Consider the following 13,736-nt stretch of genomic DNA (forward strand, 5'->3'; position numbering starts at 1 on the left):
GCCATTTAAGAAAAATAAAAGACATTTTTGCAATAATTCTTAGAGACAAAAGAGAGGAGGGCTGGTCCAGCTCACGACATGAAGCTCACCACAGAGTGATGAGTGCAGTTAGAGAAATAACTACATTGAGAACTATCATAACATTGAGAACTATCATAAGTCAATGAATGAGGGAAGTAGAAAGACTGTCTAGAGTACAGGAAGGGGTGAGGTAGGGAGGAGGGAGATTTGGGACATTGGTGATGGGAATGTTGCACTGGTGATGGGAGGTGTTCTTTACATGACCGAACCCCAACTACAATCATATTTGTAATCAAGTTGTTTAAATAAAGATATTAAAAAAATAAAAGAATTATGTGGATGGGGCTGGAGCAATAGCATGCGTTTGCCTTGCATGCGGCTAACACAGGATGGACCCCGGTTTGAATCCCAGCATCCCATATGGTCCCTAGAGCCTGCTAGGATCAACTTCTGAGTGGAATCCTAGGTCTTGAAGATTTTTTCCTGTTTTTTTCCCTCGGTTTGCGTTTTACATTTAAATCTGTGACCTATTTTGGTGAAGGTATAAGACTGAGGCTAACTCAACTTTGGGGCCTCAGGATATCCCCAGGGGATTTAGAGAAGCAGAAACTACATCAAAGGCCTTTCATGATCACCCACAGTGACACACATTATGGTGAGAATTGGCCTTGAACCTGGGTCTGTGCACTTTGTTCCTGCTCCCATCTGCTGTGCAGGTGAGAGATAGACCAGATAGGTGCCAGATTAGGAAAAAGTTCAGTGCAGGAGAGAGTACAGGAGTTAAAGAATTTGCCTTGCATGCAGCCTCCCTATTCAATATTCAGCACTACACATGATCCTCTGAGCCCCTCCAGGAGTAATTCCTGAGCACAAAGCCAAGAGTAAGCCTTGAGCACTGCTGGGTATGACCCCCCAAAAAATAACCTAGAACAATGCTTTTGTTTTGGGGATACACTGTGCGGTGCTCAGTATTTATTCCTGGCTTTGCTCTTTTTTTTTTTTTTTTGGTTTTTGGGCCACACCCAGTAACGCTCAGGGGTTACTCCTGGCTCAGGGGTTACTCTGGGGTTACGTGCTCAGAAGTTGCTCCTGGCTTGGGGGACCATATGGGACACCGGGGGATCGAACCGCGGTCCGTCCAAGGCTAGCGCAGGCAAGGCAGGCACCTTACCTTTAGCGCCACCGCCCGGGCCCTTTTTTTTTTTTTTTTTAATTTATGCATTTATTTTTGGTTTGGGGGGCATACCCGGTGGCGCTTGGGTAATTCTTGGCTCTGCGCTCAGAAATCGCTCCTAGCAGGCTCGGGGGACCATATGGGATGCTGGGATTGAACCTGGGTCCGTCCAGGATTGGCTGTATGCAAGGTGGTTGCCTTACTGTTGTGCTATCACTCTGTCCTCCACCCCCGCAGCTCTGCTCTTAGGGATCATTACTAGCAGGACTCAGTGTGGTGCCAGGGATCAAACTCAGATTAGCAGCATGCAAGGCAAGCACTTTGCCTTATTATCACTGTCACTATTACTATAGTACCCTGCTGTACTATCACTCCAGCCCCTTAAAAATATATCAGGGGTCTCTGTGCATTTTGTTGGGCACAGCTGGCCCAGGCCCCTGTGGTCATAGTCTTTGAAGAGGGAGGACAGATAGGGTCACAGATTTGTTGGTGCTGTGGAGGGTATTCCCCACCCTAAACTGAGAGGAATAAGGGTGAGCGAGCACCTGGGTTTATGAAGGAGGAAAGGAAGTTCAATGAGAGGGAACAGCAAGCACAGAGGCCCAGTGGTGTGGGTAAAATAGGATGGGCCATTGTAGAGGACCATAAATGTACACTGAGAAACTTGTGACTCTATCTGGAGGGAGTGTCTCCAGAGTGTCATACAGAGGGGGTGTCTCATATCCCAGAGTATGTGAGCAGGGATGAGGGTGGGGCAGGTGGGTGATTTAGATGGTCTTTCTGCTACTTGCAGGTAGGTTGAGCTAGAGAGACCAAGTTGGCTCATGTTGGATTTTGATGTTTGTTTGTTTGTTTGTTTGGGAGTGGCCACACCTGGCTCAGGGGTTATTTATGGCTCTGCACTCAGGAATCATTCCAGGGGGCCATATATGAGATATCAGAAATTGAACCCAGGTCAGCTGCATGCAAGACAAGTTCCCTATCTGCTGTTCCAGCCCCAAGGTGGCTTTTGTTGGAGATAATGCAGTTTTCTGGGGCCTGAAACTGAATTGATGAACTTGGCATTAGCACAGGGAAGGAGAACCTAAGGGAATAGGAGACCGGATTACTACAAAATGTCAGCAATGGGTAGTAATACAAATACAAGGCCAGGAGATAGCACAAAGGGCTGGAGTACAGGTTTGCATGTGGGATCCAATCCCAGGCATTGCATGAAACAATGAATCTCACCAGGGAGTGACCCGTGCTCCTCCCCATCACCATGCTGAGGGTAACCCCTGAGCACAACCAGTTGAGGCCCCAAAACAATAAAGCCAACCCAATAAGGGATATGTTATAAAATTGGGGCGTTCCCAGGTTCCCAGCCTGCTGCCTGTTGCCCTGGATTTATCTGAGCCTGTGCTTGTTTCTGAATTGACGCATTAGGGAACTTTAGGTGACAACACCTGGACTGGCGTCATCAAGGGAAGGTCGATCTTTCTTGCTGCTCAGCACAAACACGCAGACAGGCAAGGCAGCCACCAATGCCCGGGGCAGTGCCCAGGCCTGGAACCTGGAACAGACTGGTAGAGACTGAATAAACCAGCCAGAATCTCCTGACTTGGGCTTTCTGAGCCATTATGCAGTTGTGACTCCTTGCCAGGCCCTCCCAGGCGGGCCAGGTCATCTAAGCTCCAGAGTGAGCTGGTCCCTGCTCAGAACCTGCCAGGAAGGGCCCTGCCCTCTCAATGTTAGGACCCAGTGATCTGGAGTCCCCCACCATGGGCTCTGACACCAGTGTCAGAGAACATGTTCTCCACATGTTCTGCTCTTTTTGACCCTTCACTCTTTCACCCACACTTTGGTAGAGAGGGAAGAATAGAAGTGGTAGACAGCTGGATCGAACAATAACTGAGCTTCTTTCTTTTTTATTTTTTTCTAGGAACCTTTCCTCCAGTTCTCCTGTGCCTTCACCCTTTCCTCCCAACCAATCAGTCCCTTACTCACTCATTCATAAGTGTTTTCAGAGTCCAGAAAGCCTTGCTACCTGACACTCAGAGATTAATCAAATCCCTGTCTGCGTCTGCCCTAGACTAGGCTCCATGGGGGAGAGAGAAAATATGCAAACAAACAATTGTGATTCAGAGCTACTGTACAGGGGTGGGGAGAAGTGTAGTGTGGCCTCTGGGACAAGGATGAGCACTGAGGATGCAAGAGGTAAATAAAGGAAGGCAGGACTCAGGGAGTCCGGAAGGAGGGGAGGACTGGGCGAAAGCGTGGAGGTGGAGGCAGGGTGTGTCGGAAACAGCTGGGCAGGGCAGCTGTGGGTTGGAGCACCCAGACAGGTTGTGATGAGCCCTGGAAAGTTTATTCCTCCAGACAGTTATGAATTCAGGGACAGGACTTGGGGAGGTGGTTCCCTCGGGAGTAAGTGGTATGAGCAAATCTGTGATTTTGAAAGGATGCAGGGCTGGCAGGGAGGTGTAGACCCAGGTTGTGGAGAAAGGAGATGGAGTCAGGGTGGGGAGCAATGTAGAGAGGGCAGGATCTGGGAGATTCCCGGGACAACAAGAGGGAAGGAGCCAAGTTGGAAGGAGCCCAGCAGGTCACAAGAGACAGCTCCCCTAAAAGCCTTGAGCTCTGGAGAGAGGCTGGACCAAACACTGGGTGGGGGGGGGGGGCATACAGGAATAAAGAAGAGATCTGAGATCCCCTGCCCCTGCCTGTGAGGTAGGCCTTGAAGAAGAGACCTTTCAGGGGCCAGAGTGGTAGTACAGAGAGTAGATAGCCTTGCATATGGTGGCCTGGGTTCAATCACTGGCATCCTCTATGGTTCCCCGAGCACTGCCTGGAGTAATTCCTGGGTGCAGAGCCAGCAGTAACCCCTGAGCATCACTGGGTGTGGTCCTCAAGAAAGGGAAAAAGAAGAACCCTTCCAGGGGTTGTTTAGAGGGTGTTTAATGCTGAGCCAGAGTACCAGGTCTACATGGGCAGTGCTGAGCCGTGTGAAACCTCCTAGAAGGACCTTGCCTAGTACCATACTACAGTTCCCTTTGCTCTTTTGTGCGTGCGCCCCACAACTGTTGAGTTCAGTGTCCCACACTGATAATGTTTAGTGGTTATTCCTGGACCTGCACTGAGGAATTACCCCTGGCAGTGCTTGAGGGGACCATATGGGATTCCGGGGATTGAACCAGGGTCAGAGGCATGTAGGGCAAGAGCTCTACTCCCTATGCTATTGCTTCTGCTCCATCTTCCTTTGTGCTTTGCTCTGTGGCCTTATCAAAAGCTCTGGGGGCAGGGGATATGGGTGTACAAATCATTTTTTTTGGAGGAACAAGAAGGCAGGGTTGTTTCTCCATTAACTACCCAAACTACCCAAGCAAAGCACAGGAACTCTCATTTGAAGGGTCGGTGAAGGAGCAAAGTCCTACAGGAGCCAACGAGAAAGGGGCCTCCCTGCCATGCTTACTGTAGTTTTGTACTGAGACCAGGAACAGTCCCCAAATCCCCTTATCTCAGCAGAGGAGCATTCCTCTGTCCACCGCCTCCATGAGAAGAGGCAGGAAATGAATAAACAAGCTCACATCTGTCTGTCTCTGTTTGTCATCTAGGGAGGAGGAAGGTGGCTAAATGAGCTAGATAGCAGAGTGTTGGGTCATTTTGCAGGGAGGTGGCACCTCATGCTCTGGGCAGAGGGGCTGTGGGCAGGTCCAAGCAGATAAGGAACAGGGTCCACAGGATGAGGGTGTCTGGAGAGGTATGGGTGGGGGACCAGTGTTTCTGCTCTTGGAGGACCCTGCAACTGTTAGAGGTATATAGGGTAAAGTTAGGGGAGACTCTGAGTCAAAGGTGGGGTATGAGCAGGTCAAACAGACCAGTCTAAACAGCTCCTCAGCCTTCTCTATGGCCTTGCCTACAGGGACCAGCAAGAGAAGGGGGCTCCTTGTACCTGATATGTTGCAAGATTGTTGTTAAGGGCAGTAAAGGTCAGGAAGCAGGCCTAGCGCTTGGGGAAGGCATGTGCTGGCAGGCTATCATGCCGCCCCCCACCCCCCACCGCCTAGGCCTTTTCCTGATTTTGGTGAAGGGCTGAGGCAGAAAGGGATGGAGGGAGATCCATTGCCCCAAAGATGTTCTCTTTCTCGAAGTGGACAGCTACCATGGGCTGAGCCTCTTGGCCTGTTTCAGCATGGGGTGAGGGAAGGCGTCATGATGGGGATCTGTCCTTAAGCACCCAGAACAATCTGAGGCCAGCCCTCTCCTGGTGGCCCAGACTGGGAAACTGAGGCTCAGAGTCAAGTGACTGCTGCCCTGAGGTGTTGCTAAGACAGACCCCAGCTAGGCACTGTGGCCTTGGCCTCCCCAGGTGTCATGGTCACGGGTTCCCTCTCCCACAGATGATGTGGGTTGCGTGGTGCCGGCAGAGTGTCTTCGGGTCTGCGGGGTGGAGATTGGCTGCTCCAACATCGCCTACCCCAAGCTGGTCATGGAGCTAATGCCTACAGGTGAGCTGGGCAAGGCGGAGTGGGACTTGTAAGGGGCCCTGGGGTCTTTATTTCCCGTGTGGTGCCACATGAAACCAGGAGGGAGGCAGCTCACAGGGCAAGAGACACTCTGGAGAAAGTCTGCAGCCCTGCCAAGGCCTGGCTCTGGGCAGTGGGAACTTCTTGCATCCTCTTCGCTAGAATGCAGTGATGTCACTATCCCCCTTGTTTTTAAGATGGGGACACTGAAACTAAAGAGGCTAAGTGACGCCTGGCAGACAGCAGGTGAAACAGGACCCTGAGCCTGGCGATGTGCTGAGAGCTGGAACTTCTAGCCCGTTTTTGAAAAAGGTCTTTGCGTCCCTACTCACCCCCAGCAGCCCAGTGGAGATTGGACTTTATACCAATACCCCCCTTCTTCATTTTGTGAGGGGAAGTTGTTTGCTCCATTTATTATAGAGAGGGTAGTGGAGGGACAAAGAGGGAAAAGTGGTTTGTCCAATGTTACAGAGCAGCCAAAACACAAATGCAATTTTTTTTCTGACCCCAAGTTCCCTGATTCCTCTATGGGGCCCTGCCATAAGCCTATACCTGCCTCCACGTCCTAAGACCCAGCAGTCCAGCAGTACTAGGTGAAGAAGGTTTGAAGGTTTGAACCTTCTCTCATTTTTTTTTTTGGTGGTGACTTCAGCCCTGGCAGTGTGCTGTGAACTGGAGACTTCCCCCTCGTGCAAGGTATCTGAGCAGAGGCAACTTGGTCAGTGTGTGAAGGTCTCCCTGAGCAAATGAGACATTTTTCTGGGGCTCTCTACAGCCCAGATTTCTTCTCTAGATGCTCAGACCTAGGGTGGCTTCCTCTCTTTGGAATCTCTTGTGGAAACTTCCAAGCCCCACCCTGCTCTTCCCTTCTGAGAGGCAGGGTTTGCAGACCTGGGATCAGATCTTGGCTCTGCCACTTGCTGGCTGATATATTTGGGGCATGGCATTCCCTGTTCAGAGCTTCAGTGGCCTCATTTGTAAATGGCAGATAATGACACCTCCCCCGTGATCAGCATTGCTGCCAGGATTACACTTAATAAGGCAGGGACGCTGCCGAGTGCGAGGCTGGGCCACTCTGTGGCTCCTCACCTGTGGGCCTCGCCTTCCTCTGAAGTTCTGGGGTTGCCTCAGCCCCCTGACATCACTCAGGCCTGTCTGAGGACTGGGTGGAGAAGATGCCCCCATCAACCCCTTTCTTATTTTTTATTTTTAATTTGATTTATTAATTTTTTTGGTTTATGGGTCATACCCAGCAGCGCCCAGGGCTTACTCCTGGCTCTATGCTCAGAAATTGCTCCTGGCACAATTGGGGGACCATATGGGATGCCAGAATTTGAACCACCATCTTTCTGCATGCAAGGCAAACGCCTTACCTCCATGCTATCTCTCCGGCCCCCTATCAACCCCTTTCTCTGAATAGGAGGGTCCCCAGGAGTGCAGCGACATCGAGGGGCTGAGCCTAGGCATTACATGCCAAAGGACTGGGGTCAGTTCCTGACTCCTCTGAGACTCCCAAGCAGACTTCCAAGTCAGGAGCTCAGATCACTGCTCTGTGGTGTGGCCTCCAGTATTTTTTTCTTTTGGTTTTTGGGCCACAAGTGGCAATGCTCAGATTTTACTCCTAGTGATGCTCAGGGTACCATATGGGATGCCAGGATCAAATCTGGGTCAAGTGCATGCAAGGCAAGTGTCCTAGTCACTGTATTATCTTTCCAGCTTTCCCCAATATTTTTTTAAAACTTTTGGGCCACATCTGGTGGTGCTCAGGGGCTAATCCTGTCTTTGTGCTCAAAATTACTATTGGCATGCTTGGGGAATATATGGGATGCTAGGGATCAAAACACAAGTTGATACTGTACAAGGCAAATGCCCTACCACTGCTTTTCCTTCCCCCAATTTATTATTATTTTTAAAACAGCAAAGAACAGAAAACCCAAAGCCAGGGAAGCATCACAGCTAAACAATGAGCAGCAACTGGAAGGCTGAGGACTCAGGGGAGGGGCCCTGTCAGGGTTCTCCTGGGGGCAGCAGGCAGCACACTAGCAGCAAGCAAGTGCTTGGAGGAACTGAGAATCCTGAAGAAAATATGTCCGAGACCTTGGACTCAGCCAAGGGCCAGAGAGGGCAGGCGCCTGACCCGGTCATACAGCATCAAGGCAGACTTTGAACATCCTCCTCAGCCCCTCTCAAGCCCATGAATGCTCCTTGAAGTCTATCCCCTCCTCAGTAGGACAAACCCTAACTTATTTTCAGTCCAACACAGGGTGCATTTTTTTCCTTCTCTTGAATCTCCTTCCTCACAGAGTCAACAAGAAGCCTCCCATGCCTATGAGACAGTAGGAAACAGCCTGGCAGGTGGGGAGAGGGAGGTGTGTGTCCTGTCCAGATGTGGCTTTCCTCTCCCTGCTCAGCATCCTGTCTTCACCCCTGAGCCTCCCCTTACTCATCATAATCCTCCCTTCAGATGAAGTCATGGGTGTAAAAATGCTTCCGGGGGCTCTGCAGAGCTGGATGGCAAGCACCATGTCAGCCTGGGGGTGGGGGGTGGGAGCACAGTTAAGGGGCTGATCAGCCAAAGGAGACTTGGGCTGCAAATTTACAAGTTCCTATGTAGTCCCCTGGCTCAACCTTCTGGCTGGGGTCTTTTCCACATCCCAGCACACTGCCACCTCTCCCACCTGGTGCTTGATGCCCAGTGTCTTGGGAAAGGTGACCCAGCCATGCAGCATTCTTGCTACCAGGACAAAGGTAGGGTCATGGGTTGTGCCCCTGCAGCCCAGACACAGCTATCCCCATGCAGGTCTGCGCGGGCTGATGATCGCCGTGATGATGGCTGCACTTGTGTCCTCTCTCACCTCCATCTTCAATAGCAGCAGCACCCTCTTCACGATGGACATTTGGAGACAGCTGCGCCCCAGAGCTGGCGAGCGGGAGCTGCTGCTGGTGGGACGGTATTGGGGAGGTAGGGGAGGGGGGAAGGTATGTTGGGCATGAGGATGGTCTCAGTGGTGGCTTCCCCATCACACAATCCACCTGTAAGGCCCTAATTAAGGTGTGCTTTCAGGGATGAGTAGGAGTTCAACTGTCAGAGAAAGGAGAATGCCAGGAAGGAGAGAAGCCACATTCTCCTCCTCATCCCTTATTCTATCTATTTATCTATCTATCTATCTATCTATCTATCTATCTATCTATCTATCTATCTATCTATCTATCTATCTGGTTTTTGGGCCACACCCAGCAGCGCTCAATAGTTACTCCTGGCTCTGCACTCAGAAATCGCTCCTGGCAGGCTTGGGGGACTATATGAGATGCTGGGAATCCAACTGTGGTCTGTCTTGTGTTGGCCATGAGCAAGGCAAATGCTCTACTGCTGTACGATCATCCCTTCTCTCACATCAGTCTCCTCAAATCCTCTTCAGGTCATGGCCCTTGGTCCTCCTCTCTGTGCTCTTATTCTGAGCTGTATCCCTGAGGAATCAGCCAAGGAGAACCTGCCATCCCAGGCATCTCGTGACTTCCCCACCCTCTTAATGTTGCCCACAGGCCTAAGAGGCTCAAGCCAAAATTCAGGGCTGGCCACATTTGGGTCCCAACTGCTCCCACCCTGTCCTTGGGCCCTTCCCCTAGTTTCCCAGCCCCTCTGTTTTCCTTGTTGCTGCAGTGACTTACTTGAATCTTTTTAGATTTTGCCTGTGTTCCCTCCTTCTTGTAGTCCTTCTGACCCCCCCAATCAGGAATGGGCCCCCCTCATTCCTCTATGCTCCCCAGAAATATCACCAGATTCCTTCCCCACCAGCTCATATGACTTTTATTTGGGGGGGCACGCTCAGTGGTGCTCTGGGGTTACTCCTGGCTCGCACTCAGGGATCACCAAATGTCAGGTGTCAGGGTACCATATGGGGTGCCAGGGACTAAATTCCGGGTTGGCTGTGTGCAAGGCAACACACGTATGTTGTCCCCTCATGTGACTCTTCCCTCTGCATCTCATCTCCCAGTACACTGTCTGCCCAGTCCTCTGTTCCTGGACTCTGCAGGGGTGAAGTGTGCAAAGGAAATGGGGGCTGCTGTGTGAGTGTCCAGGAAGCTTCCCCTCCTATCCCTGCCTGCTCCCCAGGAGCCTGTGGCGCCTGACCTCAGGGCGGGTCTTAGGAGCTCCAGGCACTTGTCCCAGTGATGAAAACAGTAGCTCCTGTCAGAAGGGCCTTGTTGGGACTTGCCAGGCATAGACAAGTGAACGTGAGCTCATCCCAGCCTCGAAGCCTCCTCCAAAACAAGAGCCTCTCCCTCTGGCCTTTGGGACGGACCTGTGTCAGCTGCACCTGCCCTCAGCCGCCCCCTCTCTGCCCGACTTCTCTCGAGCCCTCACACCACAGCACCCTGTGCACTGGGACTTGGATGTCCTTGTGCCCCTCTGGACCAGGTCCTCTGGGGTAGGCATGGGGAGCCTTAGGCCTGGCCAGTGACCACCACGCTGTGTACCCCACTTGTTGGCCTTTAGAATCAGAATTTTCTCAGCCCCACAAAGCCAAGGGGCTGAAGGGTCTCCCCTCTTTGCCAGCCCACCCCCCATCCCAGTCACGGCTTGACTTCCTGCCCACCTCTCGCTCCAAGCCCATCTGGGGCACACAACTGCATCCCTCACTTCTCAACCTTGGCTGCCTGTCCAGGAGCAAAGGGATGTAGCATGGGGTATGAGGCTGGAGTTCATTCGACCACTGGGACATGCTCAGTACCTCCAGTTGTGCTCCCTATATGCCTATCCTGCTGTGCTCCCTAAGATGCAGATCTGAGTGTTTCCAAGCCACAGAGCAACCTGGCTCCCTGTTCACAGGCAGAGAGAAGGACCACAGCATGCCTGGAGCCAGGACATGGTGGGCAGGGCAGGGCCCCGGGATTGACCTGAGGTTGACCAGGTGGCTGTGCTGAGTTCAGATAGCCCTTTTAAGGCCCCTTTCTGAGGCCCTGGACTTTGCCCGCCTGGGATCCCACATCCAGGTCTCTAGGCTCCTTTGTTTTCTCCCATCTCCTCTGTCTTCAGTTTACAGACTGTGCCTCAGGCTCCTGGAGCTTGGGGTTTGGGGGACGAACTGCATGTGGGGGAGGGGTGGGAATGTCAGGAAGTCTTCCTGGAGGAGGAGGGCCCTTGGAGAAAAGGAGCTGGCCAGAAAAGACAAGTGGGAGAAGGGCATCAGGAATAGCCTCTGAACCTGGAGGTGGGGTGGTGGCAGCAGCTAAGGGGAGGGTAGATCAGAAGGGGCCACCCCAGAAGGCAGTGAGAGATGAGGCCCTGCAGGCCCCCCTCTCCCCCGTGCAGGGCCCTGGAGATGCTGAGTCGAAGATGCTGGGGAGCCCAAAAAGGGCGGGGGTGGTGGTGGTGGTGGTGGTGTTGGCGGAGCCTGCTGTGCCTTTGAAGAGGGCAGCGCCTGCCAGGCTAAGGGTTAATTAGCCTTAATCAGTGGCAGCTCCTCCCTCCACCTCCCCCTCAGGCCTGGAAGGGAGAGAGGGAGGTAGGCCCAGCCCAGGGCTCCTCTTCCGCCCTGCTACTGTCCTGCTGTAGTTCTAGGGGCGGGGTAGTAGATGCCCAAATCAGGGCATTCAGCTAAGGAGGAGCAGGCAGAACCCCTTGCCACATTCTGACTCCAGAGACAAGTCCTATAGGTCTCCTCCTCCCAGCAGCGCTCCAGGATGGATGCCTCCTCTGGGCTCCCTAAGCCCAGCCCTGAGCCTGTCTTGTTTTTCCTCTGTGCTGGGCACAGATGGGGCCCACTTCCCTTACAGTCTGGCAGGTTCTGGGTTGTTGAAGGAATGAGACCTTGTCTGAATTTGAGGGGCCATGTGGAAAAGGGAGGCAGGCACAAGGAGCCATCTATGCAGCCTATGGTAGACAGGCAAGTGCTGCTCTCAAGTGTCTGTGTCTGGCTACAGAGACAGGGCTGGGACTCGATGAAGACCTCCCAGCTTCACCCCACACCCACCCTGAGGGTATCTGCACTGAGGGGTAAGGACCAGGACTGAACCGGAGCTAGTGGGGCCTCTGTCAATTAACCTCTGCTGTCTCCGGGGTCACCTGAGAGACGCCACATGGGAGCCGATCATAGAAGCACACAGGCCCTTGCTCAGAAACGGTTCACATTTGCCAACTTCCACACACCCCCAGGTGTAGTTTCACACCTCCAAGGTGAATGGGCACCTCTTGTTTGGGAAGCGAGGGCCTAGTGGAATCTACAGGTCTGCCTGGCGTCCTGAACCAGGGATCACATCCATGGACTGAACTCTGCTGAGCATCCAACTGCCCCTGGGATGCAGCCGTGAGCAGAGTCGAGAGAAAGTCAGCACACCACACTAGCGCAGAGAAGCGGAGTGGGCACTCGTCTATCCTCGGGTGCAGACGGAGCCCAGCAAAGCCCTGGGGACCGGAAGCATCAAAAGTGCTGTGCAGAGCTGTGTGTGTGAGCAGTAGGGTATAAAGAGGTGCTAGAGGTCACTTCTCATGAGGCTACAGAGGAGGTGCAGCAGACAGAGGGGTCTGCAGGGTCACAGGAGATGTGACCTATGGGAGGGTCCTCAGCAATGACCACACCTGCATCCCCCCAGGCTGGCGATTATGGTGCTCATCGGTGTGAGCGTGGCCTGGATTCCCATCCTGCAGGGCTCCAATGGTGGGCAGCTCTTCATCTACATGCAGTCGGTGACCAGCTCCCTGGCACCCCCTGTCACTGCGGTCTTCCTGCTGGGCATCTTCTGGCCACGCGCCAATGAGCAGGTGGGCGCAATTGGGCAGAAGTTGGGGGCAGCTTGTCTACCTCAGTTGCCTGCTTGTGCTGGGAGCACCTGCCCTGTCTTCTTCCCAGGGGGCCTTCTGGGGCCTGATGGCAGGATTGGCAGTAGGGGCCACAAAGATGCTGCTGGAATTTCTGTACCCGGTGCCCCTCTGTGGCAACCCGGACACACGGCCGGCTATCCTGGGCAGCATCCACTACCTGCACTTCGCCATCGTACTCTTCACTCTCAGTGCAGCGGTGGTGGCTGCCGGGAGCCTGCTGACCCCAGCCCCACTGGAAGGGCAGGTGAGTCTGCCCTTAGCCTTACCATGTCCTCACTCTGGCCCCCTTCTGGCCTCTGATCCTCTCCTGATGACTCAAGAGAATTCCAGGAGCCGGAGAAATAGTACAGGGGTTAAGGCGTTTGCCTGGTATGTGCTGATTGGCCCCGGTTTGAACCCCAGCACTGCCTGGTTCCTTGAGCACCTCCAGGACTGACCCCAACCCCAGAGCTCGGAATAGCCCCCAAATACTATGAGGTGTGGTTCAAAACAATACCCACCTAAAAATTTAATATTTTAGTCTTTGACCTCACCCCGCCTGACTCTGAGTTCTGGTCTTTTGGACTCAGCATGCCTCATTGAGACTTTGATCCCACTTCCCATTGCTTTTGGAATCTCCTTTTCTGTCATGCCCCATCTTTCCTACAGATTGAGAACCTTACCTGGTGGACTCTGGCTCCAGGCCTGGCCTCAGGAACTAAAGCAGGTGTGAGATTGAGCTCAGCTTCTTTTACTTCTACCCAGGGGGAGGGGCTGCAGGCATGGGTTCCCCTGATTCTCATGGTACCTCGCCTTCCTCATCCTGTCCAGATGATGGCCAAGTACCCATGAAATATGCTTTCTGGGCACGTGTCTGCAGCTTGCAAGCCATCCTTCTCATGTGTGTCAACGTGTTCTTCTACGCCTACTTCGCCTGACACTACCATCAGGAGGAGAGGGTGTCACACCCCTCTGTCCCTTCTCCCCTGTGAGTCCCACAGCCCGGACACCACTCACAACCATGGGGTGGCCTGGGCCCAGGACGGGCTGAGCAGTGAGGCAAAAACACGGACAAATGAAGGAGATGAAGAGAAGAAAGAACAGTTTTCTAAAACAACTCAAAAGTGATCATAAAGACAAAAAAAAAAATTCGATTTTGAAGCACATTTGTCATTTTACTGGGTTTATTTTGTACATTTGGACCCTGAGCAGCTCTGGCCAGCTAAGCTGGTCT

General features: G+C 52.9%; 1 protein-coding gene across 3 annotated transcripts in view; it reads left to right on the plus strand.

Moving 5' to 3' along the window:
• Nucleotides 1-13,440, plus strand: part of SLC5A10 (solute carrier family 5 member 10) — a 61,765-nt gene extending 48,325 nt beyond the window's left edge. For 2 of the 3 annotated variants that reach the window (XM_049776877.1, XM_049776878.1), the window contains 6 exons: nt 5,575-5,682; nt 8,501-8,651; nt 12,295-12,463; nt 12,552-12,767; nt 13,172-13,229; nt 13,334-13,440. In XM_049776877.1, coding sequence (XP_049632834.1) covers nt 5,575-5,682; nt 8,501-8,651; nt 12,295-12,463; nt 12,552-12,767; nt 13,172-13,229; nt 13,334-13,440 — 809 coding nt within the window. The remainder of the gene's footprint in view (nt 1-5,574; nt 5,683-8,500; nt 8,652-12,294; nt 12,464-12,551; nt 12,768-13,171; nt 13,230-13,333) is intronic. The other variant, XM_049776879.1, reaches the window with a different exon arrangement.
• Nucleotides 13,441-13,736: the final 296 nt, after the last annotated feature.

This window comes from Suncus etruscus, chromosome 7 (genome assembly GCF_024139225.1).
Source record: "Suncus etruscus isolate mSunEtr1 chromosome 7, mSunEtr1.pri.cur, whole genome shotgun sequence".
NCBI lineage: Eukaryota > Metazoa > Chordata > Mammalia > Eulipotyphla > Soricidae > Suncus > Suncus etruscus.